The following is a 24,407-nucleotide window of genomic DNA, read 5'->3' as shown; positions in this document are numbered from 1 at the left end:
AAAGAAGACGATATACAGCCAGAAGGAGGTGGGGCTCGCGAATAAAGACGTACGACGGATCCTAATGAGCGAGGGCGTCGTCCTATAAATTCGTACCTGCATCGTGAAATGCAGGCCCCCGAGCAATAAAAAGGGGACGTCAACACATTGAATGTACTGGTATGTAAAGCAACTAAATGAAATAAACGTGGCACATCAAAGTAACATGATAAGGGCTGAAACTGAAACTAAAGCCTGGTAATGAACATGAGTATCTGACATGAACATGAATGCATATATAACATGAGTAAAAGCATTTTAAGTTGGGAGAGCATTAATATATTTGACATGTAACCACCACGCTAACACGTGGCGCCTGATCTCTGCCCGATCAGCTAAGCCATCTTGTACCTTGTCGGGGTACAAGACATGAACATGACATGAGTGGATCCAAATCCCTCAATGGGGAAAATATGAAGGAATCATCCTACTGGGCGGAGAGATCCTTATCCTACGTTATCATATGTAGTTTCATGTATGAAACCTTCTCGGTAATCTGTGCAACTCCCAAAAACATGAACATGGTATAGTTGGCTGAGAAGCCTATGAATTTCATAAAACATGACTTATATTAAACATGAATATCTTGTATCATAGCATGGATATAATAATATAATATAATTGCATGAAAACTTGTAGACATGTAGGATATTCATGAAAATAAGCATTACATTTAATAACTTGCATGTAGGAACCCATGGAATGCAAAGTATGGGTTTTCATGGATTACAGACAGATTCTCAATAATCAAATGGGGCTATTAAGAATACAATAACGAAGTAATCATACAATTATAGTATATCATGGTACATGTACTTAGGGTTATCATGAACATGGCTAAAACCCTAGTTTTGGTGTAACTTGTATGAACATGGGAGAACGTGGCGTGGGGAAGAACAAATATGTTCCCACACGTGGATAGACACTCTACATACCTGGTAATGCTCTAACTTGTAATAAGAATCTGATCTTGGAAGAAAAATCCTAATCCTTGGCCTTGAATTCCTTTCAATTGGGTTTTCTTGAAAACCCTATGTTAAGAGCATAAAATTTCAACTTAGGATTCATGGGAAATTAATGGAAATTCACTTAGGATAGTGTTAAGGGGCTTACCTTGATGCTTGGAGAAGTTGAGAGGAGAGGGTTTTCGTTTTAGGGCTTGAGAGGAATGAAAATTATGAAGTAAAACTGAATTTTCGTCTTTTTAATAGTCTCAGACGCGGTACCGTTACGGACCGTGTTACGGTCTGTAACACAGGTTACTGTCCTTAGCACTGGGCCATAGCATGCGTCAAAATTCCAGTGAGGTCCGAGTTTCTGAGGTTGGGTTACGCTACTACGTTACGGGTCGTAACACGTGTTACGGTCCGTAACGATGAACCGTCCTTTGGTCCAAAAGTTACGAGACGGTGATTGTTCAAGCGTACCTATTACGGTATAAATCACGGACCGTAACACCCATTATGGACCGTCCCTTGGGGCGTAACACTGGGTTTTCTGAACTGAAACATATTTTCGACTCCAACACTCTCCTTCTTGGGTTTCTCACCTCCTGAATCATGAACATAATTTAGTACGGACTTTACGAGGTGTTACAGGTTTGGATCATAATGAAGCAGTCGCAGGCTGAAGTCATCTTCAGCACTGGTTATCAGCCCACGGGTGTCCCGGGGGAACATATGAACCATTCCACCTTGGAACAGATGAGGGGAGTAAAGCTGCAATAAGTGGTTGATGGTGAAGGCTAGTCCGGCACGGTCGGCAAGGTGTTGGATGCAGTAAATTGTCCTCCACAATTGGGGGGTAAGTTGGCCAAGGCAGACCTAGTACCTACGACAAAAATTTTCAACTAGAAGAGGGGCTGGAAGCGTAATCCCGATGGTGAAGGGATATGTATAAATCATGGAGTAGCCCTCAACATGGTGCGTCATCCTGCCTTCCGCTCCGACTGGGAAGGACACGACTTTGGGCCCCCTGTTACAGTCCACATATACCTTAGGGAGGTTGTCACTAGTTATCAAAGAATTGATCTTACCCACTGATTCATGGCGGGTGTCAATACAGAAATCTCCCACATATGCACAATCGAGGGGCGGGATTTCGGCGGTAAGGGAACCCAGGTCAATTTCTCGAGTAATGGAAGTTTCAGGGGCTTTCCCTTGTCTTTGGGATGGAGAACCCTAAGAGGAGTGAGAAAAAGAAGAAAGCGAGCGCATAGGGCTAGGCAGTGGGAGTGCCATGGCGGAAGTTGGATAACGATTTTTTTTTTGTGGAGAACTTTCCGACTTTTGTAAAAGAAGCAAGTGCATGAAAGGAAAGAAATAAGTTACATGAATGAAAAAGATCTGGGGAGGATTCTGAGTTTACATAGGGAAGGAAAATCTTTTGATTTTCGTAAAACGAGGATTCGCAAGTCATCATGAAGCGTCAATCGACGCCGCCTTCAATGGGCAGTGACGGCTCTGGTAACTATCGCGTCGTTCGATGTGATTAGATGTTTTCGGTTCCCGCGTAAAAGGGTCAAGTGCAAACCTCTTCCACCTCTCGGTCATAATTGTTCGAGTCACCGGGAAGCAAGGGACTATCTGTATTGGGCTAAATTCATACAACACAACTGGACGAATATTATGATGACAGGTGTCAGTAACAGTGAGTCAGTTCCAAGTCAGCATTCAATGGCTCCAAAGGTAATTCTGTTGCACCAGGGGCACGATATAATTCATGTCCTCGGTGGTCCGTTAGAGCGACGCGGTACCAGTTTAAGAGGCCAACGGTCAACCGTTACAAAAAGACTATGCACCTTTTAGAAAATAACAATAAGCATTATTGCTCTCTTTATTGCTCATTATTACTATGGTATTAATTTGTAGTATTATTTATGAGGGCATAATTCATAGAATGTGTACCCCCTAGCCCAAGTATAAATAGGGCTTGTCATTTCATTGTAAAGGACACGAAATCCAAGAGATATACACGACCTACATTTTCCACTTGCATTGTCCTTAAGTTTCTTTGCTGTTTTAATTCGGATCCCCGGAGCTACCAGTTCAAAGCTACATCAAGGCTCATGTTATTCTTTTCTTTTACTTTGCTTATATTTCGTTCATATCGATTTTAATTACAAATTATATTACTTTTCTGGTCACTTTGGTCCACGTGTCCTTGATCACGAACACAAATTCAACTGAACCATTTTTCGGGTAAACACCTTTTAACTAATTTCCTCATAATACCCCCTCTATCTCAATTTATCTGATACACTTTGCTTTTTAGTCTGTCAAAAAAAAAAAATTACATTTCTATATTTTTGGAATTAATTTAACTGAAAACTTCCATTTTTAACCTTAATGAAATGATTTACAACCACACAAATATATATGGCTTGTTTAGACCACAAATTTCAAAAGTTATCCTTTATCTCTTAAACTCCATGCCTAATCAAACTATATCACATAAATTGAGATGATGAGTGGTATATTCTCACACTTATATGGCTAATCGTGTCATTAAAAATAAAATGAAAAATTTAAATTAAATAATTTCAAATATAAAAGGGTACCATTTTCTTTGAAATAAATTTTAAAAAATAACATAAAATAGAGCATAACAACTACAGTAAAAAGGGCAATTTTAGGAGGGGGGTCGGGTCGGGTTAAAAGGAAAAATGAGTATTTAAGTGAAATTGGGGAATTGAGGTTGAATTGGGGAAATTTTTTTAATTGAGGGGTATTTTTGTTAATTTTCATAGTGGTAGGGATATAAATAACTACAACTTATAACGAGGGACAAAAGTAGCTAATAAATGAAAGTAGAGGGTAATTTTTGACCCTTTACGCAAACTTAAAAGACCTATCTGGTGTAGAGTACCTGTATAGAGTAGTATACTTTTCAGTTCGGCAAAAATCAACCAAATGTTCTCGTCAGTCCACATTCTAATAAATCCAAACAGCTGATAGCTTTCCCTCCAATTCAGAATATTCACCCTCCGTTGCCGCGTCGGAAACTTCAAAAATTGCCTTGAGAAACTCGCGAATTCTGTACCAAATCTACACCTCATAGCTCTACGCATTGAGTAATTTCTGCAAAAATGGAAGAGTATTTGCAGTGCATGAAGACCCTGCGCACTCAAATTAATGGTACTCATTTCTCCAGTCTCCAACACTATCTACTTTCACATTTTCTCATCAATCTAGGCCTATTTCTCTCCAAATTGTTTACTCAAATTATGTTCACGTCTGTGTATTCGTACTACGTTTATGTATCTGTAGGCTTGCACCTTTTAAATTGCGTATGACGGTGTGTATAGTGTGAAATTGAATTTGATGAATCACTTTCAGATGTGGAGGATCAAGCAGTTAAGACAACAGCCGAGGAGCAAATGCAAATCACTACACTGCTAAATCTCCAAAATGATATTAAATCAGGTTAAACACTTCCTCGACTTGTTTTCCTTTGTTTTTGTCAAAACTTTATGCAATTTGAGAGTATGTTTAGCAGTTTATCTTGTGAGTAAGCAGTAACGATTAATTCTTCGCGGTATCATTCTAATGATGTATTGCAAAAACACATAGTCATTTTTTGGATAGATTAATCATTCTTCTGCACATAGATCGGGACTTGTGATAGATATTCAAGGCTGTTCAGTGTTGCCAAGTTGTATTATGTTTTTTGGCATTTTCATAACATGGATGGTAGCCTTCTTACTTCTGTTTCATTGATTTACTAGAAGAAGTAAGAGTGCAAACGAATTGTTTATGTCTATGCAATTGTAGGGGAGCTCTTGTGCCAACTTTAGTTTGAATGTGATCGATTGGCCTTTATACTTCTCATTTGGTGAAGTTATGCTATTGCTGGCTCGCTCTTGTTATTTATTCTGGTTTTCTATTGCCTAAGACTATCAAGAATATTTGGTTAATGGTTCCTGGAGCTATTTTGGTGCATCTGGTCAGAGAGAAATAGAAGATATTTAGATGGAATTCTCAACTTCAAGTGTCTCCCTAAAATCAAAGTGCTTGATACAGCTTTTTTGCTGGCTCAAGCTGACTCCTGTGTCTAGCATTGAGCTCTTTTTGGATTTTGTCACTTCTTTAGATTTTAAGTCTCTAGTTGATAGAACTGACTGTGCTTACTCTTGTTTGTGAGTCCTTGTACTCAGCTCTGTAAATTTCTGCATCTTCTTGATGATTTTAATGATATCTTTTTACTTCAAAAAAAAAAAAAAAAAAAAAAAAAAAAAAAGAGTTCATATGAGATCAAGACTGTGGACAATACATACAGTAATCACGTGTTGTGATCATGTGCCTAGGGATTCTTAAACAAGGATTTCCACTTGCGACACTTGCTATTTTGATTTCCGCGGTCTTTTCCATCTTTCCTTCTATCGCCCTTTTTTTTTTTTTGGATAACTGAGAAAATCCTGATGGCCAATAACGCATGGGTCGGAATTCGATTGATAACGGGCTATTACTCTATCCCTCTATCACTGTTATCTTTTTAAGCTATGGTCATAATGCATGATGAAATGACATCTTTGAGGCATGCATCAGATCTTGAAGGCCTAAGAAGACCAAATTATGAGATTCAGTTACATATTCATCTATTACTATGATAGGGGGAGAATTACGACAGTACTGCAATGATTAAAGCTTTTTTCCTTCCCTTTTTTTTTTTTTTGCTTATCCATGTGCAGTGTCCCTTGCATTCCTGTGTTTTTTTCTTCTGCATAGAATTTTACCCACAGGTGATAAGTTTAACAGATGGAATTGGATACCTGTTTATTTTTGGGGAACATAAGCCCGTCATGTCCCACTTTTGCTGTTAGATTTTTTCTTTTTCCTTTTGTCTTTTTTCTTCTTTGATGGGGGTTGTGGATGGGCACTTCCAGAATCTTTGTTATTTTCACAGGGTTGAAACCATTAGAATTTATCTTGACCTTGCTTCACTTTCTGCTTCATCTCTTGCAATTTGGTCTATTGCATGAAAGATGCATATTGTGGAGCTCTTAATCTTAAAAAAGACTTTTCTACCTTAGAGAGCATTGATTTCTCTTTTCCCTCATGTTTTTCTAATAATCACATATTACTTTCCATGTGGAATAACAGAGCTCTGCAACAACTAAACCGCATTTTCTGAACTGCTTAACAATGCAGTGAAATGTCAGACAAGCCATCTCAGAGAGGAAATTGTGAGGATACTGGAGAAAAAGGGGCAGATCTGTTCCATGATTTTGGAAAAACAAAGAAAAAATGCTTCTTTAGAAGCTGATTCATCCACCCTCAACCAGGTAAACTATGAGCTGGGATCAGCTAACTTTGAAACGGAGCTGAAACTAAAAGTTTCATGTTGCCCTTGATGGGTGGGATTAGTGATGTTTCTAAATTTGGTACATGAAACCAGAAATAGGTACTCTGTATGTTCTCAGCTTAACAGCCATAATCCAACTAGACATGGGTTCTAAATCAGAAGTTTAGAAGTAAATGTGTTTCGACATAAAGATTAGGCTAGTTTCAATCCTCTATTTTCAGAAGTGGGGATGAAATTTATGTAAAAAGTGAAACATTGGTCTCGTCTTTTCTCTAAAACATATTGTTGAAAGAAGGATGAAGAAATGCATATATGGAAGTAGACTAGTAGTTGACTGTCAAGCTATAAAGTACTATGTTCTTGCAGTACTTAAAAGAATAACAATCTTTGGAGTTCAAATTCTTAGCTTTGTTGCATAGAAGGGAGAAGAATTTTGGTTATTTAGGAAATAGGTTTGCAAGTTCTTACTTTTCATAAACTTATCTTCTGATAAGGAAAGTTGGCTGTCTTTGGGAATCATGTGATATAGCATATATTCTTTGATCCTTGTTTGTCAAACAGACATCAGAGCTCCTTCAACAAGAAAGAAACAACCTGTCAGCAAAACTTCTACAGAAAAGGTAACTTGAAAAGCATATATCAAAGATTTCTGATGGACAATACATAATGCTAAATGCATGTGGTTGTCATAACAGTGATTATTATGCTAAGACTGTTAAAGAAGTAAATGCTCAGCTAGGAGAACAACAGGTTTTTATCCATGTTCCCTTCTCTGTTGTTTTCCACTTAGATTGTTCAACTATATAACCTTTATTTTGAACCCAAGTAATGGTTCCTACTTTTAGGGTTGGATCAAAGATTACAAACAGAACTTGTGTGTTGGAGAGAAGGGCCAGGTATTTCTACTAAGTCATAATGCTCTTTTTTCTTTCTGTATTTTTGTGCTCTTCTCTACGGATTGTCTTGGAATTATAAATTGTCAACAGATAAACTGAGTAAGATTTTTTAATTTGTGTATATAAACACCCAATGAAGTGAAAAACAAATGCTCAAAATCCAGGTCGAGGTAATAACAAGAGGCGTATTCTAAGATAAACAAATGCATACATTCCATTTCAAGTTCTGAAAGCAAATAAGATCCTTACGAAGTATAAGTTACTAAGAATAGTATGATTACAGTTTAAATTATGTTATTCATATCTTTTCAAGTGCAATATTTGAATGTGTTGTAGGTTTACAAATTTTCTGTAGTTACCAAGTGCAACTATCAAACTGACTTGAAATTTATGAAGCCCAAGGGTTTGGCCGAGACAAGCTGCTTAGATTCAATTTTTTATTCACTCAATTTAGCTTTGCATTCTCCCTATAAGAATTTTTGTTCAATGGATTTGAAGACATAGTGGTTTTGGATTTGATGTATTTTGATTTGACAATACTTTGTAGTTTCTTGTAATTCCCAAATGGCACTTTTTTGGAAAACTTTGACGTATGAGCCATGGCTTGGTGATCTGACATTCAAGTTTGAGCATAAACTAACTGGTGATATGATGTTTCCTTCGTTACACCAACTTCGTAGATACTCTATCAACATTGTCAGTAGAGTAACTACTTGCTGCCTAGTCAGGCTGTCATTCTACCACAAAATGGGTTGGAGTAGCTTTTTCTTGGCCAATATGCTAGAGTGGCTTATCTGAAAAAGATTTTTACTCATCATAAAATTTTCTACTGGAACTGATGGCTAAAGCATTCAGGTGACGGACAAAATTGGTGAGAAAACTGGTCAAATTGAAGGTATGGCACTGTTAGTTTATATTCTCTTTTCATGATGTCAGTGGGTTAATGCAAATGATAAAAATGACCATTTAGCAACAGTAGCATCTCAATATGCTACAAGCTGATTTTGGAATCACCCTGTAGACTATATATTCACCTCTGCCTGAACTTCTTTTTCTTTCTCTTTATCCTTTTTCTTTTTCCTGTTTGTCCTGTTTGAAGCAAATCGTATTGATTTACAGAGAATCAGGATAACATGGCAGAAATCCTGAAGATGAATTTGGAAGACGCCAAAACAAAGCTTAACCAGCTGAGTGAGCTGAAGTCCAAACTTGTCACGGAGAGCAGCCAGGTTTGCTTAAACAGTTCTGACCATTCCGTTTTTGTGTGGTGACAAGCCTTTCCTCGGGAACTGAAAAACAAAGAAAGACCCTAAAAAGATATTGCTATTACCATTAGTTGTTTGTCATGAACCATTGAAGTATATCCTTCCGTCTAGACACATTTTCCTACCGAGTCGCTTTGTTGATATGTCAGAATGGAGGTCAGAGATCTTCAATGATCCTAGAAGTCTTTCTTCCTTTTCTAGTTTCAACATTTGAAGGTAAAGTTGACCCTTACCCCTCAGATTCTTGTATCCCAAAGCAGAATTGTTACAGGATATCATACCCCCTGTATTGTCCTCGCTACTGAAGTTGACTTTCTTAATTAACCAGTACAGTAGTTGCAACATTTTTCCTCTTCCATGGAAGCCTTTGGTGCTTTAATGGTTATTTATATACTTTAAATCCACACTAAGATCTATGTTTTATCAATACCTAAATCCCCCAATCCTGACTCCTGCACAGAAGAAAGGAAAATCTCGAAATTCTACTGTTAAGATTAATATGAGGGAAATTAACATATGAGATTTTATTTATTTTGTTTCTGATTCAAATACAGTAATTTTCAGTTTCATTCAAATACAAGAATCTGAAAGGCATCCTGCTTTGACAGGTAAGGAGATGTATTGAGCTTGTGAACTCGAAGATGATGGATGTCAAGGTCAGTTACAATCTATTTTATATATATTAAATTCAGTCTTAGCTCAAAACATTTCTCTTTCGATAATGAAAACAAGTGCTTGTCAAATCGATCTTGGCATTTGCTATTACGCAACAAACATGTGCTTTGGATATGGTTGACCAGCAAAATGCATCAAATTTAACTTATTGGGAGATCAGAAAGTTGAAATCACGACATCTACTTTGGGGAAAAAGAAAATGTTCATAGCTTCTAATTTTTGAATCAAAATAATTGAAAGAAAATATACTTTCTACAATTCAAAGCATCAGCCTCCAAAGGTCAATCATCAACCATCATGCATTATTGTGCAGACACAACTCAGGGAAATGGATAACAAATCCTTACAAGAAGAGTACCAAGCACTTCTCTTTGACAAAGCTGGAGAGGCAGAGTATCTGCAGTCTTTACAACTCCAGATTGCAAAATTGATGGTATTGAGAAATATCCACTCTTTCTTTGCACTTTGACATCAATGTTAGACTTTAAAGAAATTCCAAATATCCCAATTGATGGAGTTAATTTATCAACTGATTTTTTCAATCTCAATTAGTAATTTTTGCTTTCAGAGAATTTCCCACAGTATCAATTGTTCTTGTGGAGAGGAGTTCAAGATAGACATGGATCTTTGTGGATGAAAGTGACCAGGGTCAGGCAAGTACTTTAACTAGCAAGGTGGTGGACTTTCTTCAGTACTAAACAGGTACTTTTGTAAATAATGGTCAAGATAGTTTGAGAAAAATGGGGAAGATAATGCAGCGAAGCTGTTGCAGTTGTTGAGATGGCATAATAATGTGGTTTGTACTTTGTTGCAGTAGTATCTGTGTTCTATGTAAAAGCTACTTATCAAATGCTAGTAGAGTTCTGCTTGAATGAATAGCATACACGTGACTGAACTTAAGCTGAGTCTTTCTCGTATAGAAAATTGGACATTTCATCACACGTGTGCTAACTATATGATATATCGGAAAACAAAGTCTAATAGACTACAATAGAAACTTTTTCATCTATTGCGACACCTCAGATTACAACATTATGGAGGTGCGCATTTGGTTCAAACATTCAAGCACGTGCAGACTTCATGAGATAAGTTGGAAGATGATGGTGCTTTCTGTAGCTATAGTGGACTAAAATTGAAGATTATCAAAATGCAGTCCTCTAAGATATCAGATAAAACTAGTTGTTATATTCGTTCAGTGTGTTTTGAACTCTAGCTGTGCTATGACTTGTATATGTGACTTGATATTTTTACACAGTATAAGATTGAAACCCGAACTTTTTCCCAAACTTTTACTTGAATGCTTATTTTTTACTGAAGTTTTACATGTGATGTTGCAAATTAAAAGCATCATCCGAGACTTCACATGACCCCTAACTTCTCCAAGGCTGCAAATATATCCTGGGGTTCATATCCTTCAGCTGCACATATGTTTGTACTATCTAGAGACACTACATCATCTGTTTTAAAGCTGTCTTCATTGTGAAGAAGCTTCTCGCTGGCATGTTTCACACTTCGTTTTCGAATAAGAGTCTTGTGAAGTCCCACAAGCAGGCTGTCATAGTCCATATCTCCCTTTTCCCCCACAAAAACAACCATATTGGAAAGAGCAACTCCCCACCTAACTGAGAGATACCTGCATTTCATGCAGAAAAGGAGTGATTGTGACAAATTTTATGTTCAATTGATCTTTCCTAGTATCTGCTAACCAAAGAACAGTAGCATCACTAGACCAAAGATTAGTAAAGGAATGAAAGGATTTACGTAAGTGCTTGGGATCTCGATGCAAATAATGGTGTCACGTTCAACCTTGATGCAGCATGTGTGTAGACAACGTTGCAACGGAAGCCTCTCATGCGTAGCCTCTGACGAAGGTCATTAACCTTCCTTACCTGGCACGTGTAATTTATTATCAGGATGCAAATGGGAAAACCATTTTGTATATTTCTATTTGTGTTGTCTAACTTTGAACATCAAGAGTAGCTTAGCAATCTTACTCCGGTTCCTGGCTTGATGCTATATGAGTAGCATCGAGAGCTACATGCACTGGAGCATTGTGCAATGTCATGCGCAGAACCTTCTTCGATTCTACTAAGTCTCAGCACTGCTGATTTAATGTTCTCACCCGGCCACCGGTACTCAATGTGGGCTTCATAGTCGTCATCTAGTCCTAAGTCCCTCCATGGGTAGTATATTTCACTTCCACTGCTGCAAATCAATGCATCAAAATGTTCTAAATTTTTGGGCAACTATTTAGCGCTTCTTTAGTCTCTTGTAGACTCAACCCTGTCAAAAAAACTAGACCTATTTGGCTGGACCTGGATCCTGCAACTTGCATTATATTCTTGACCATTAGAGATAAGGTCTCAGTTGGAGATCCTTTGCTGTTGTAACAGTCAATTGCCAGTACATATAGGACCTGCCTTCTCCCAGGGCAGTAGCTAATAATAGGCTTGTTAATTGAATTAGCTTTCCGTGAGAGTATGTCTACAAGTTCCTGCTGCCTTTTTGCCATATCAAGCTCTCCATTGGCCTTGAGATCCACATCAATGGAAAATTTAAGAGATAGGTCTTCAACATCTCTTAATGATTCACTCATAGGTTCTTCAGGAGTTGGCTTCATGACCTCAAGAGGATTGGCAGGGTGGCGATTTCTGCAGCGTTGAACATGGGAGAGGTAATTCTGGCAGTGCTCTGGCCATGAGAAACAGTGGATATTGTTTAGGCCATTTTTACGGCAATCCAGCCGTAGGTTCTTTTCAGCAACAAGCTTTAGAAGAGCATCTGCTATGGATTTTTGATCACGGGGATCAATGAGTAGCCCATTGTTTAGTGCCTGATTGAACATTATGTTCCTCATTATATTCATCCTTAAATTACAATAAGTCACCACTTTGAGGTGTCCATAGAATTAAAAAGATAACTATTTGGAAAAATACAGGGAAGTTTGCAACAGAAAGCTTGGGACATCACTTTTCGGAAGTTCCTAAAAGTCATGTGTTGCATGAGCTATTTATTATCGAGATTTTGTGCACTTCTCTGTAATTCTACCCCAACTTTTATTCTGCAAAATTTAAGTTTCCAATGGGTAACTTTATATCTAGAAATGTATTAACATTAATGTTCAACCAGCTAGTGTTTACCTTGAGTATATCTACTGCCCCTCCATTTTTGGTAGCAACTATAGGCAAACCATAAGCAGCTGCCTGCACAAAGAAGATTTTCCTGAACTGTAACATTTTTCATACAAAGCGTCAGCTGCTAAAACTTCATGTGATGTAATTTAGGAGTTACCTCAATAAGATCAGGCCAAATGGCTCAACAAGAGCTGGATTGATGAACACACCCTTCAAGGATAAATCACCATTTAAGAGTTATTGGCAGTCATATTATGGAATTGAAGAACTTTGATTAAAGAAGTGTCAGTTCGATTGTCATCTTTTAAAGCATGGAAGAAACAAATATAAGTGGATCACTGAAATAGCTCTACCCTGTCTTGATTATCCTCCTGCACACACAGACCCAATGGACAGCGGCATCTCTATTATGGACAAGGCATAGACAATGACTACAAACCCATGAGACCTACATAGTTCTGTTCTTGGTGGGAAAATGCCCAAGTCCTCATACTTGCTTATATATTATTTCTCTGAGTTACCTTAGTTTTTGCAGCCAGACGATATATATCAGGAACCTCTGGTTGCTTATGATGCTTTGGATATGCCACCTGGCCATACAAATTGTACTTATCAATGAGCTTTATTACTGTTGTGAGTACTGCAGAGCTGATATTGGACATGCCATCAATGTCATCTCTGTTACCTAGGATCAGTGTCTGCAAAACAATTTACAGTTAAATTAGACTCTGCACTCATCCACTAGCATCTGTTACAGTTAAAGGAGGTTGCAGATAAACTTAGCCCTACCAAGTTGGCTAGTTCTCGAAGTGCTTGACATTCTCCAAAAGCCCTGAGCAAAGTAGTTACATTCTTCTTAGGATCTGGACGTGACAGTGCAAGTATCATAGGCTTGTGAGGGTTAACGAAGAATCGCATGATCTGCATTCATGAAGATACAGGAGACATTGGCTAAAAACGTTAATAGACAACCCTAGACCAATTGATGACATTATTAATTAGTTGTCATCAATTATTTCAACCTAGTCTACATCTTGCTGCTTCTCTCTTATCCATTATGATGTATTTGCAAAAGTTTTTGGTATTGGCTTCAAGAAACAGTTAGGAAAGTCTGCTACGTAAATGTGAAAGATGTCCAACCTCGGACCATATATGTGGTATAGGTCTCTTTTGCCTTTTGTCTGCGCCAATCAATGACTTGAGATCTCCATCTCCTTCCAGTGAATCTTGTGCGTTCACATTGCTGAAGTCCATCCCCGGTGGTATAACCTAGTTTTTCATAATCATCAGATACAAACTTTACTTTAAATTTCTTCATATCTTGGTCAGAAACCATTTTGGCTTTGTTTGAACAAGAACTAACTAGTTGATTTAGTGCACACCACCATCCTCGGCATGTATCTCCCGAGGCAACTCACTCCTCTCCGTCTCCTAACTCTGAGTTTCCTCTCTAGCTGAATATCAAAACCATCATACAAACCCCATTGTTCGTCAATCTCTTGCCTTGTGCTAGTTACCACCATTTCAGCGGTATCTAGTCCCAATTCTTCTGCTTCTATTCTCCTCATTATCTTGTAGGTGGCATTGATGTCCCCCTTGGTGAGTCTGCCCTGTTTAAGCAATTGCTCGAACTTGTTTCTTCCTAGTGAGTGTCCTATTAAGGTTTCTTCAAGGTTCCAGACAAGCGGGCTGCTACCTCTCCTGCATCAGCATAATGCCCATGAATCACATAAGGCCACACTGCTTTTCCAGCATTTACTTGCTCCCCTATAGCTCTTGCCATACTCACAATGTGGCTTAATGCCCCATCAACAAATTATGGTATGTAAGCCAGAGTGATTCTTTTGGAATATACCTGTCACAAAGATAATGTTCAAAAAATGGAAAGATGAACCAAATAGGTGGATAAGTATGATATGCAATTAGTGGTTTTGAACAACATTTTATAAAAGATGTGCCAAGTGTAGAGTGGCAGCATTACTTGTCACGTGGCCTGCAGGGGATTCGAATTATGTAGGCACCACTGCTGCCAAAAGCGTCAGATGGGCATGAGAGCATCTCAATTGGCTCACCATAGCTAGAGTCAACCTCTGAGGATGTGATCTGCCGAGTCAGGAGATCAACTCGATGAACTCCTTTCATGTTTGCAAATGCTCGAGCAAGCTCAACTACGTGCTTCACCTGATCATTCATTTAACAAAACACAAAATTGCAATAAACTTCTTGTGTTTACCACTTACAGTAAACCTCTAGGAAAGAGGAATGGACTACAAGGGAGTTTTTTGGGTTGTCAATTCGGGATCACGTGTCCAGTCTTGTTACACAAAGTGTCAATTTCTGCTATTTGGATTAACATTCAAACTTTCTTGTGTGTTTTCAGTTGAACATGTTCTCCTGAATAGAAGATTTAGAGGAAATAGTTTTATTGATTTAAGTTCTCGGAACAAAGATGACAGGTAATATCACTACCTGACCACCGGTGTCAGAATCTCGTCCGAGTTCCATGTTTTCTCCACGCACCAACCCATGGGTACTACAATAAACAGTAAACATAGCATAAACCTTGTTTGACCAATGTTTGATAGTATGTTTGGTTGTTATACTTGTTTAATCTTGTATTGGGCATGTATATGTCATATTGCTTTTCTTTTCTTTTTTCTTGCTCTTGATGTGTTGTTGAACCATGCACTACCCGTTGAACAATTTGTTACTTCACTATTACAACAATCTGAATTTACCTGATCAAGTGTAGAGTTGCCTTGGTTTATCTTCATCAGACCACATCTGTGTATCCGAGTTAATCCTTGATATGGCATGGTTAGAATGATCTGATGGTATTTTATCTCCTTTCTCCTTCTCACCTTCTGAAAGTTCAGAAAGATCTTCTGCTGCATCAAAACGACCTTTCTCTAGTTCAAGTCGCCGTTTTATTAGTGTTTGTGCATCATCCCAGGCTATCTGCAATTTCTCAGAGTCACAAGAAAACTATCTTCAAGCTGCTAAGTAGTATATTTTTATATATTTTCTAATGTGAGTTCTTCTTTTAAGGTTATCTTTTGGCTGTATTATTATAAAAATTGAATACTAAGAGCCCGTTTGGATTGGCTTATAAGTTGCTTATAAATTTGTTTTTTTCGAGTGTTTGTTAGTCTTTAAAAGTCATTTGTCACTTAAAATAAAAAAAAAATAATTGGCCCGTTTGACTTTTTTATCTAAAAAGCGATTTATAGTTTAAAACAACTTATAAGCCAAAAAAAATAAGTTAGGCTACCCAACTTATTTTTTTTTGGGCTTATAAGCTGTTTCCAGCTTATAAGCTGTTTTTTTTAAGCCCAGCCAAACAGGCTCTAATTGTTGACATGACCCTGACAAAAGTATATTACTCAACAGTCTAGACGTTTTTCCAGTGCTTGTTGACTTCAGACATTACTTGTTTGTTTTAGAGTTTGTAAGCTCTTTTTTTTTTTTTTTTTTTTGGGTAATAACAAAAAGTGATATTTTTTGAAGACATTCAAATATTTAGCAAATATGGTTGAAGTTTACCACGTAGGCAAATTCCATCAAAGGACATGAGACCCCTTCTTCCTTCCTTTAACATGTTAGTAACATTTATGACTTTCTTCCTTTCAAGTAGAAAGGAATGCTATATGCAGCTTAGGGAGTAGTGCATATACTTCTAAGGTGGAATATAATATAACATATAAAAGAAGAGAAAGTACTTGTTTCTTCTTGCGGGTAAGATACCAAATGCGCCAGCACATATTCTCGAGCCTATTATTCCTCTCACGAGAATTCCTTGTTGCCACTACCTGCAATATCCTTTCTTTCATTTTCATTCAATGCTTTTAATTCTTCCCATCAATTTCTCTAAGCATATGTACATCTACACTACTTTTTTTTGCAGAATAGAACCAAGTAAAAATAGAGACGAGTGCGTCTGTGCATGTCATTCCTTTTTTTTTTTTTTTTTTTTTAAAGTACACTGATGTTAGGGTAAAAATCACTTAACACTGTCAGTGATTACCTTTTAAAGATAAAAACGCCACTTAGCCCATAAGAGCGCTTTCTTTGTGGTAACTGATATTCTTGCTAGCTTGTGGGCATTTATGGTTACCAATGAGTTAATAATTTTGAAACATGCATGAGAGAGCAGCAAAGGTTAGACGGTTATATCTCTAATTAAATCTTCATCTCCAACCCCGAGAAGCAAAGGTAATATATAGCTGAGAGATGAAAGAAAATTGAAAATCATTAATCTGTGAGCTAAAGTTGGGGAAGTGACCTTGATCCAAGTTCTGTGGAGGTCAGACTCATCAAAGCTATTGACAGCTTCTTCAACAAAGTACTTAGTGGGACTAAACAGCTTCTCTTTCTGGATTTCAAACTTTTCAAACCTCATATTTTCCTCAATTTTATTATTCTTGAAGCTGCTGCTTCTGTCTTCAATACTTACTGTTTTCAGTTTTTTTAAAACAGCTCAACTGTTAATGGAGGGCAAATGGGTTCCTCGACAAAAAGTACAGGGGCAATTTTGGCCCTTTTTCATTTCTTTTATTTTACTTTTTCTTCCTTACTTTTAACAAATTCCTGGCGAAGAATTTTTTTATTATTATTAACCACCAATATAATTTCCCTATTGCACCACCTCTTCACATGAATAGTCACTAATTTCAGCAATTAAAAACAAATCTTTCATTGCATCTTGTCAAATTCAATTCAAAAATTTATGAAAAACCTTTTCATGATAAAACTAAATTCATGTCTATTTTTACGGTGAATATCACAATAGAATGGTATAAAATTTTGCTTTGTCCAATAATATCATTGAATCCGTCATTGAAGACAAGAAGATACGAAATAATCAGCAGTTTTTCATTAAAAATAATTTCAATTCCTTCGAGATAAAAAGAATTTAAAGAAATTGAAAATCTAGCAAAAGGTTATTAGTAAAACTCTAGGGGAAGCTTTAGATGGCTCGTATCAAAAGCTAGAAATATAAAAAGTGGAGGAGTAATTGTTTAAACTAGCACGACTAAAAGAAAATAAGGGCAAGGACTTAAACTAAGTGAAGTATATTAAGGACAATTCTCAATAAGTGTTGACAGGAGATAACAAAATCAAAGAAAGATGGAGAGACCAAAGTAATTGTTCAACTCAAACCAGGAGAACAACATTTTAGATCTACATACATCTGTGAGTAATAGAACTTTAGCCATAGTCGTAGAATCCGTATAGAAGTTTGAAAGTGCCTAGGAGATGTTGAAGTGGAATGGTCACCAAGCCATTCAATGCTATACTAGAGTGGTAGTATGCATAGGGGTAGATCTATGTATGAGGGTGGGGATGCCACGGCACCCGGACTCCTTGGTTGAAATTTCATATATATGTGTGTGTATTTGTATAAGAAATAGTGTATATACTGATCTTGCCACCTGGAATAAGAAATGAGCGAAAAGTGCCACTGGCGAAAGGGATAGCATACCATACCTGCGACGAGAGTTCGAATATCGCCTACAACACTTTTTTTTGGCTTGCTCTTTTGCTTGCATACACGCTTCAGCTTTATTCATTTTCATCTTTTGTCTTTTTGTTTAATTCTTCTTTATTAATCCAAATTCACTCTTTTTTGCTTTAATTAATTCTTGACTTTTTTAACTTCCTCTTTCTTTAAGACTCAAGTATTAATTTATTAATACGTGTGTTGTTTGTGTATTTTCATATCAATGAGTACTAAATTTTGAAACATCACATAAGTATTAATAAGAATATATTTAAATAGTAAATTAAGTTTTATGTTTTTAATAATGATGAAAATTATTATGTTTTAAAATTTAAAGGTTATTTTGATCTTTCATCAATGTTCGCGCCAAGTGAAGATTGGAGGTTGAAGTTACAATTCTTGATTCTCTCTTAACTTATATATGCAATAACACACAAAGGCAATAAAGTAGGAATATATTGAGGTAACGGTATTAGACGGTTATACAAGTTTGAATTTTTAACGTGAATTTTTTTTTCTCAAAGTTTTAGAGAATAAGACTTCTTATTCCTATTAAAAAAAGTGGACTAGTTAGTATCTTTAATCTCAGAATATTTAAAAGAGAACAATACTAAACAAATTTGCATATTCGCTTGATTCATCTATATAAATCGAAAAAGATAAATAATCCGAATCGTAGCCCAAAATTAAAGAAACTGACCCTTTTACCCTATTTGGACAGTGTGACAACTGAAATCACCAAATCCTGGATCCGCCTCTGAATATGCAGGATGTCCAATGAATAGAGGAAGAGTACCTTGATTTCAATATATAAGAATAAAGAAGATATTCAAAGTTGTGCAAATTATTGTGGCATTACACTCATATAAGTCATAGGATGAAACTCTTAAGAGTGACAGAGCGTAGACTTAAAAACATGACAAAGGTGAAAAAGAATCAATTTTAATTTATGCCTGAAAAGAAAAATTGACCTACAACAAAAAATATATTTCTTACTAAGAAGATTGATGGAAATCTATAGCCAAAAGAAAAATGGCTCACACGTGAGTTTATTGATTTAGAGAAAGCATATAAGAGTACCACACATAATCCTTTGATAGGTGGTGAAGAGAAAAGAATTCATATTAAATATATAAATATTACTATCATAAAGGACATGTATGAAGGAGCCGTCACTAGCATGAAAACAATGTTAGGTGATATAAAGGAGTTTTTCATAATAGTGAGTCTACACCAGAGATCGATGTTGAGTCCCTACAATTGTTTAACCTAGTTATAAATGATCTGACCAACACAATACAAGAGGATATCCCATGGTCTATGCTATTTGTTGATATATTGTGTTAATTGACAAAGCTAGCGAGGGTGTCAACTAAAAACTTGAACTATGGAGAAATACGTTAGAGAGTAAGGAGGTTTAATCAGCACAAGAAAAGAGAAATCAGATGAGACTAGACTACACTACGGCACTAAAATGCAAACATTTTAAATATCTAGGTTTCAAGAGAATGGAATAATATGTAGAGGTCATACATAGAATTAAAGCTGAATGGTTAAAATGCAGAAGTGCTACCGGAATGTTATGTGATAGAAGAATACCTACCAAACTGAAATTTAAGTTATATATGTAGAACAACTATAAGAGGGGTTATGTCATATGATTATGAATGTCGGGCTACTAAAATTCAACATATCCACGAGGTGAGCGTTACAGAGATGTAGATGCTAAGATAGATGTGTTGTCATACCAAATTAGATAAAATTAAAAATGACCACATTCGCCAGAAGGGGCAAGTAGCACACATCGAGAATAAAATGCGACATGGCTTGAAATGGATACACGAGAGATAAGAGGGAAGAACACAAGCGAGCTAAGAGTAGAAATATTAAAAGAGGACGAAATAGACCTACAATAACATGAAACGAAATTATCTCAAAAGACCTACAAATGCTTAAACTTAGCTAAAGACAGGGCATAATGAAAAAGAAAACTTCACATATGACTACTAGCTGACGATAAGTTCTAAATTCACTTTTATTATTGTTATTGGTATTATTTATCTATATTTTTAAATCTCTTCGTTATGCTATGATGTCAGTTTAAATGAAAAAAAAATGAGGATTCATGTGTCTTACCCAACTTATTTGGGACTGAAACTTAGTAGATAAATATGAGGTCATAAAACTGGCCAATTTTTAACAGAAGATAAATGCTCCTCAGCGAATAGTATAGTCATAACTTTGACCCTTTTCCGTAAATTATGTTAGTAATGGTGAAAAGGATATTAAAGTATTAGTTAAAAAGTGTATTTTTTATGGAGAAAACGCTTCATCAAAGTGTAAGAGTAATTTTTGTTATGAAATAATATTAACAGTACACGGCAATAAGAAATATACCGAAGAAGTTGGGGGAGAGTAAGAGAGATTTTATTGCTAAACTGAATTGACTTCCTATTTATAGAAGAAAAGAAGATGATGCGAGAATTTTCAGGAAGCTTCTGGAAGGCTTTTCAGAAGCTGCTGACAAGCTGCCTGCTTGAGTTACTTGCAAGCTACCTGCTTGAGCTACTCGCAAGTTGCCTCGTTTGATTGCAAGCTCCGAGGAAGTCGTCGCAAGGCTTTTCGAAGCCGCTACGGCAACCTGCTGCCGTACGAGCTACTTGCAAGCTGCCTGTTTGATTGCAAGTTTATCCAATTACAAGCTTATCCAGGAAATCGTGTATTTGAATGGACATCCATAATACAGTGTATTTATAACACTCCACCTTGGATGTTCATTAATAGATAATGTGTCTCATTAAAACCTTACTAAGAAAAATTTAGTGAAAAAATCCTAGTGAAGGAAAAAGAGTACACGTATCTAGTAATACGCATTGCTAGCAGACTCATTAAAAACCTACCAGAAAAATCCAAATGGGATAGAACCTTAGTTAAGAAACAAAGAGTACATCGAGTATTTACTCCCCTGATTAAAGCATCACATAATTCTTAAAGATGATGTACTCCGATCTTATTTACCTAACTTATCATATCTTGAGGTTGGCGGAGCATTTGTGATCAGATCTGTCAAATAATCATTTGACGAACTGGTTGATGATTCTGCATCTTCCTTCCTTAGATAGAGTTACATCATCGTCATATAATATTGTCGCAATCACGCCAAGTACATTCTTGACTTGATTTATAAGTTATTGTTATCAATTTGAATGTCATGTAAAACAGCATGGTACGACAGTAATCCTTCATGCAAATAAATTACATATTTGGATCAAACTCTTATGTCGATCAGATGAATGCCCTGTATATCAAAACACTTGACAACATTTGTTAGGATAAACACATTCATGTTAGGGCTTTCATTGGCAATATGCAATTTATCTTATTTCAATATCTCTATGAAGGAGAGAAATTATATCATGCTCATGGTTATACCAAAGATAAATAAATGCATCAATTGCACAAATATGGTACGTCAAGACCAATAGAATTTCTCATTTCAACTTCTTTTAGCAGATAATCTACTACTTCTGAAAACTCTTAAAGAGCTCCAAAAATATTCAAGTCATCAACTTGCACAATAATATGAAAGGTTCTGATTATCATAAAAAGACAAAGGTAAACACGGTCATCTTTGTACCCTTTGTCAATGAATATTCACTAAGGTGATTCAAAACACATTCACTTTACCTGATTTAATACATATAAGGATTATGAACAAGTTCCCCAAGAACTTGTATATGCTGCAAACATTTTGAATCATTCAGAAATTTTTCAATTTTATTAAGTAAGGCATATATACGGTGACAACATCCATTTAATAGTTAAATGGCGCGACATCTTCTGATGTCTGGACTGCAAGTCCAATAAGCTTTACGTCAGCATGCTTTAGGAGACGTAGAACTCAAATCCTCACAATTTTATACAATATTGTGCGCCATATTGTATCAAAGATATCGTCAACGAGATATCATTTTGTATCGGTTCTCAATTCGACATAACTTACTGACATCTCATCACTTCATTATTTTCAAGTACCTGAACCTCCCATAAGGTTTCATGAAGTGTTATGTTGTAGCTCTTCAAGAGCACATTGCCTCCTTATTATGATCATTTTGATAATTTGCTCCTCCCCGTTTTTAAGGATTATTACATTTGAAACCGATTGGTCTACCATACTCCATGCATGCTGTAGACTCTGTTCTTCAGGGACATTAAGAGCATTTTGCAGATGAAATATGAAATAGTTGGGTCAGCAAATGCTTCCAACATTTGACTTGAATTATCTGAGGATCATACTGATGATAATTCACAACATATTTCTTAGCTGCATATTCTCTCCCCCTTATATTAGAAAAACTAACACATATCCCCATTTTCTTTGGGAAATCCATCTGTGTGCATCATGGTATATCCATTAATCATATACCACACATCAAAAGCTATAAGATGGAAATCTCTAGTTTCTGACCCTGAACCAATTATGAGGGAAGAATTTATCATAATTTATTGGTCTGAAGCATACAAGTGTCGTTGTCTGCAACATATCATATCTCAGACCAACATTTGAAGCTATGTTCTCATAAGCAATGGTTTAGCTATATTATGGAGGCATTCAATGCCAAACCACCTTAGATATAAACTAGCATTATCAAGATGAATTATCCTGATTACATATTCTGAAAATTGTGCTTCCAACTCAATTATTTTGAGCAAACAACTTTGTAAATGTCAAACTGTCAGTTGACAATAAACGTATATGTGACCATCTCTATATGCATATATTCAAGACATCACATCACAGGTGAAGGGGATTTAATCCGAACATTAGCTGGTGTAATCATATATCATGAGAACAAGCAACACAAAAGAAATCTTGAAGAATCTTCTAGTTCTCCAATATATTCTGAATACTCAATTAGCACATCAGATTTGAATCAGAACGACCAGAACGGTCATGTCAACTGATAAAATTATCTATACTAGTAAACTTCAAGTTTACCATGATGAGTGCTATTTGTTTTAGTAAAATTCTGATTTACTATTGCATGAGATTTTATGTCATAAACTTCTGATTTATTGTGACATGTGATCCCATTATCCTCGGGTAACGTTTCACACACGTGTTTTCTACCCGTAATAACTTGGAGATATTTAATCTTTCAATCATTTGTAGTCTCAAATGATAACCATTTTTATTACTAGTAAACTTCAGGTTTACTACAATTTATATTCCGATCGTAACAATTACGATCTAGATTGAATGGTGCTATCATATGTAATCTCTTCCAAAGACTTCAATTTCAAATATCTACTACTTCAGGAGTAGATTTCAAGAGTTCTACTACTTTAGAGTAGAATTCAGAGTCTTACTATTTACTTTTACAGGAGTAATTTTCACAATCTTACTACTTCAGGAGTAAAGCATAAAATATTCTGAATATTTCTTCTCAAATATTCTACCTCGTAGGTTATTAAACGTCTGTATTGATAAGCTTTATTAAATATTATCACATTCACTTGCCGAATGGATCTATATTTATAGCTTTTATCGAAAGTTCTCATTCTTCAGGAATAAAACACAATCATTTAAACGTGTCTTAAGTATATCAAGTTGTGATAGCTTACAAACTCTTTTTGAGATATTGTTACTTCAGCAACAAATCCAGGCATACATATGATGTAGAGAATTCTTCTCAAACACATCTTTAATTGTAGCCACAACAATGCATAAGAAATATTGTCACTTCTGATAATCATATATTTCCTGCAAATTCTCATTTAGCCATTAAGGGATATAAAGTTAGCATCATAATCCCCCTTAACATGATCCGAAACCAATTAGATTGCCTCAGATCCAATTAAAACGTGCTTGTGGAAGGATGACAATCTTCAAGTGATCATACCTATTTTTCAAGTTATTCCACAGCATAAGAGAATCTTTAACTGTGAGATATTCCAATTTCAAGCCCTCATCAAGGGGCGGAGAAATATCATTATTTTGGCACAGTCTTGATTTGATGCCTGATTTTTATCTTTGATGGTATCTGCCAGACCCAAGATAAATTTCACCATCAAGCACCGAAGACGAGCTTTTGCCCGATATATCCGAGACGACAAATTCAAGTTTAGAAGATTTAACATTAATTGAGAAAAAGAAAGTCTTACCTTCAAGGCTTTCAAAGTAGTTGCTCAAGATGGCAGAATCTCGTGCTGATAACGTGTTATAAAATAATATTAAAAGTACACAACAATAAAAAAATATAGCCAAAGAAGTTGGAGGGGAGAGATATTTTATTGTTCTTTCAATTGATGTACAAATGAACTGAATTGACTTCCTACTTAAAGAAGAAAAGAAAATGTTGCAAGGATTTTCAGGAAGCTTTCTGCGAGGCTTTTTGGCCGATTTCAGTTCGCTCGCTCGAACTACTTGCAAGCTACCTATTTGACTACTGGCACTCGGCTCGCTGATTGCAAGCTGAAGAAAAGCTCGCAGCAAAGCTTTTATTTGCTTGCAACCTACCTGTTTGATTGCAAGTTTATCCAATTACAGGCTTATCTAGGAAATCGTGTATTTGCATAAACATCCATAATATGG

General features: G+C 36.2%; 2 protein-coding genes across 3 annotated transcripts; one reads left to right on the top strand and one right to left on the bottom strand.

The window, feature by feature from the left end:
- The first annotated feature begins 3,900 nt into the window (after window positions 1–3,900).
- On the top strand, window positions 3,901–10,168 carry LOC132050226 (uncharacterized). Of its 2 annotated transcripts, XR_009413287.1 has the most exons (12): window positions 3,901–4,175; window positions 4,377–4,463; window positions 6,189–6,322; window positions 6,904–6,962; window positions 7,038–7,092; window positions 7,188–7,238; window positions 8,094–8,133; window positions 8,358–8,467; window positions 9,112–9,159; window positions 9,492–9,611; window positions 9,747–9,880; window positions 9,993–10,168. XR_009413287.1 is itself a non-coding variant. In XM_059441372.1 (11 exons), the coding sequence occupies exons 1-11, from the start codon at window positions 4,127–4,129 to the stop codon at window positions 9,813–9,815; spliced, it is 822 nt and encodes a 273-aa protein (XP_059297355.1). In that variant the 5' UTR covers window positions 3,902–4,126; the 3' UTR covers window positions 9,816–10,168. The 2 variants fall into 2 exon arrangements, 1 of the variants encoding a protein (XP_059297355.1); XM_059441372.1 differs by having other exon boundaries at window positions 3,902–4,175; window positions 9,747–10,168.
- A 194-nt stretch (window positions 10,169–10,362) lies between these two features.
- On the bottom strand, window positions 10,363–17,533 carry LOC132050227 (sucrose-phosphate synthase 4-like). The gene is given in 17 exon segments (XM_059441373.1): window positions 10,363–10,811; window positions 10,940–11,067; window positions 11,173–11,423; window positions 11,426–12,011; window positions 12,319–12,400; window positions 12,470–12,522; window positions 12,834–13,010; window positions 13,102–13,233; window positions 13,453–13,581; window positions 13,695–13,972; window positions 13,975–14,142; window positions 14,145–14,167; window positions 14,294–14,493; window positions 14,782–14,914; window positions 15,095–15,270; window positions 16,032–16,121; window positions 16,595–17,533. Coding segments are annotated over 17 exon segments (2,997 nt in total). The 5' UTR covers window positions 16,712–17,533; the 3' UTR covers window positions 10,363–10,537.
- Window positions 17,534–24,407: the final 6,874 nt, after the last annotated feature.

Source organism: Lycium ferocissimum, chromosome 3, assembly GCF_029784015.1.
Source record: "Lycium ferocissimum isolate CSIRO_LF1 chromosome 3, AGI_CSIRO_Lferr_CH_V1, whole genome shotgun sequence".
Taxonomy (NCBI): Eukaryota; Viridiplantae; Streptophyta; class Magnoliopsida; order Solanales; family Solanaceae; genus Lycium; species Lycium ferocissimum.
This window is presented reverse-complemented; position numbering and strand designations above follow the sequence as displayed.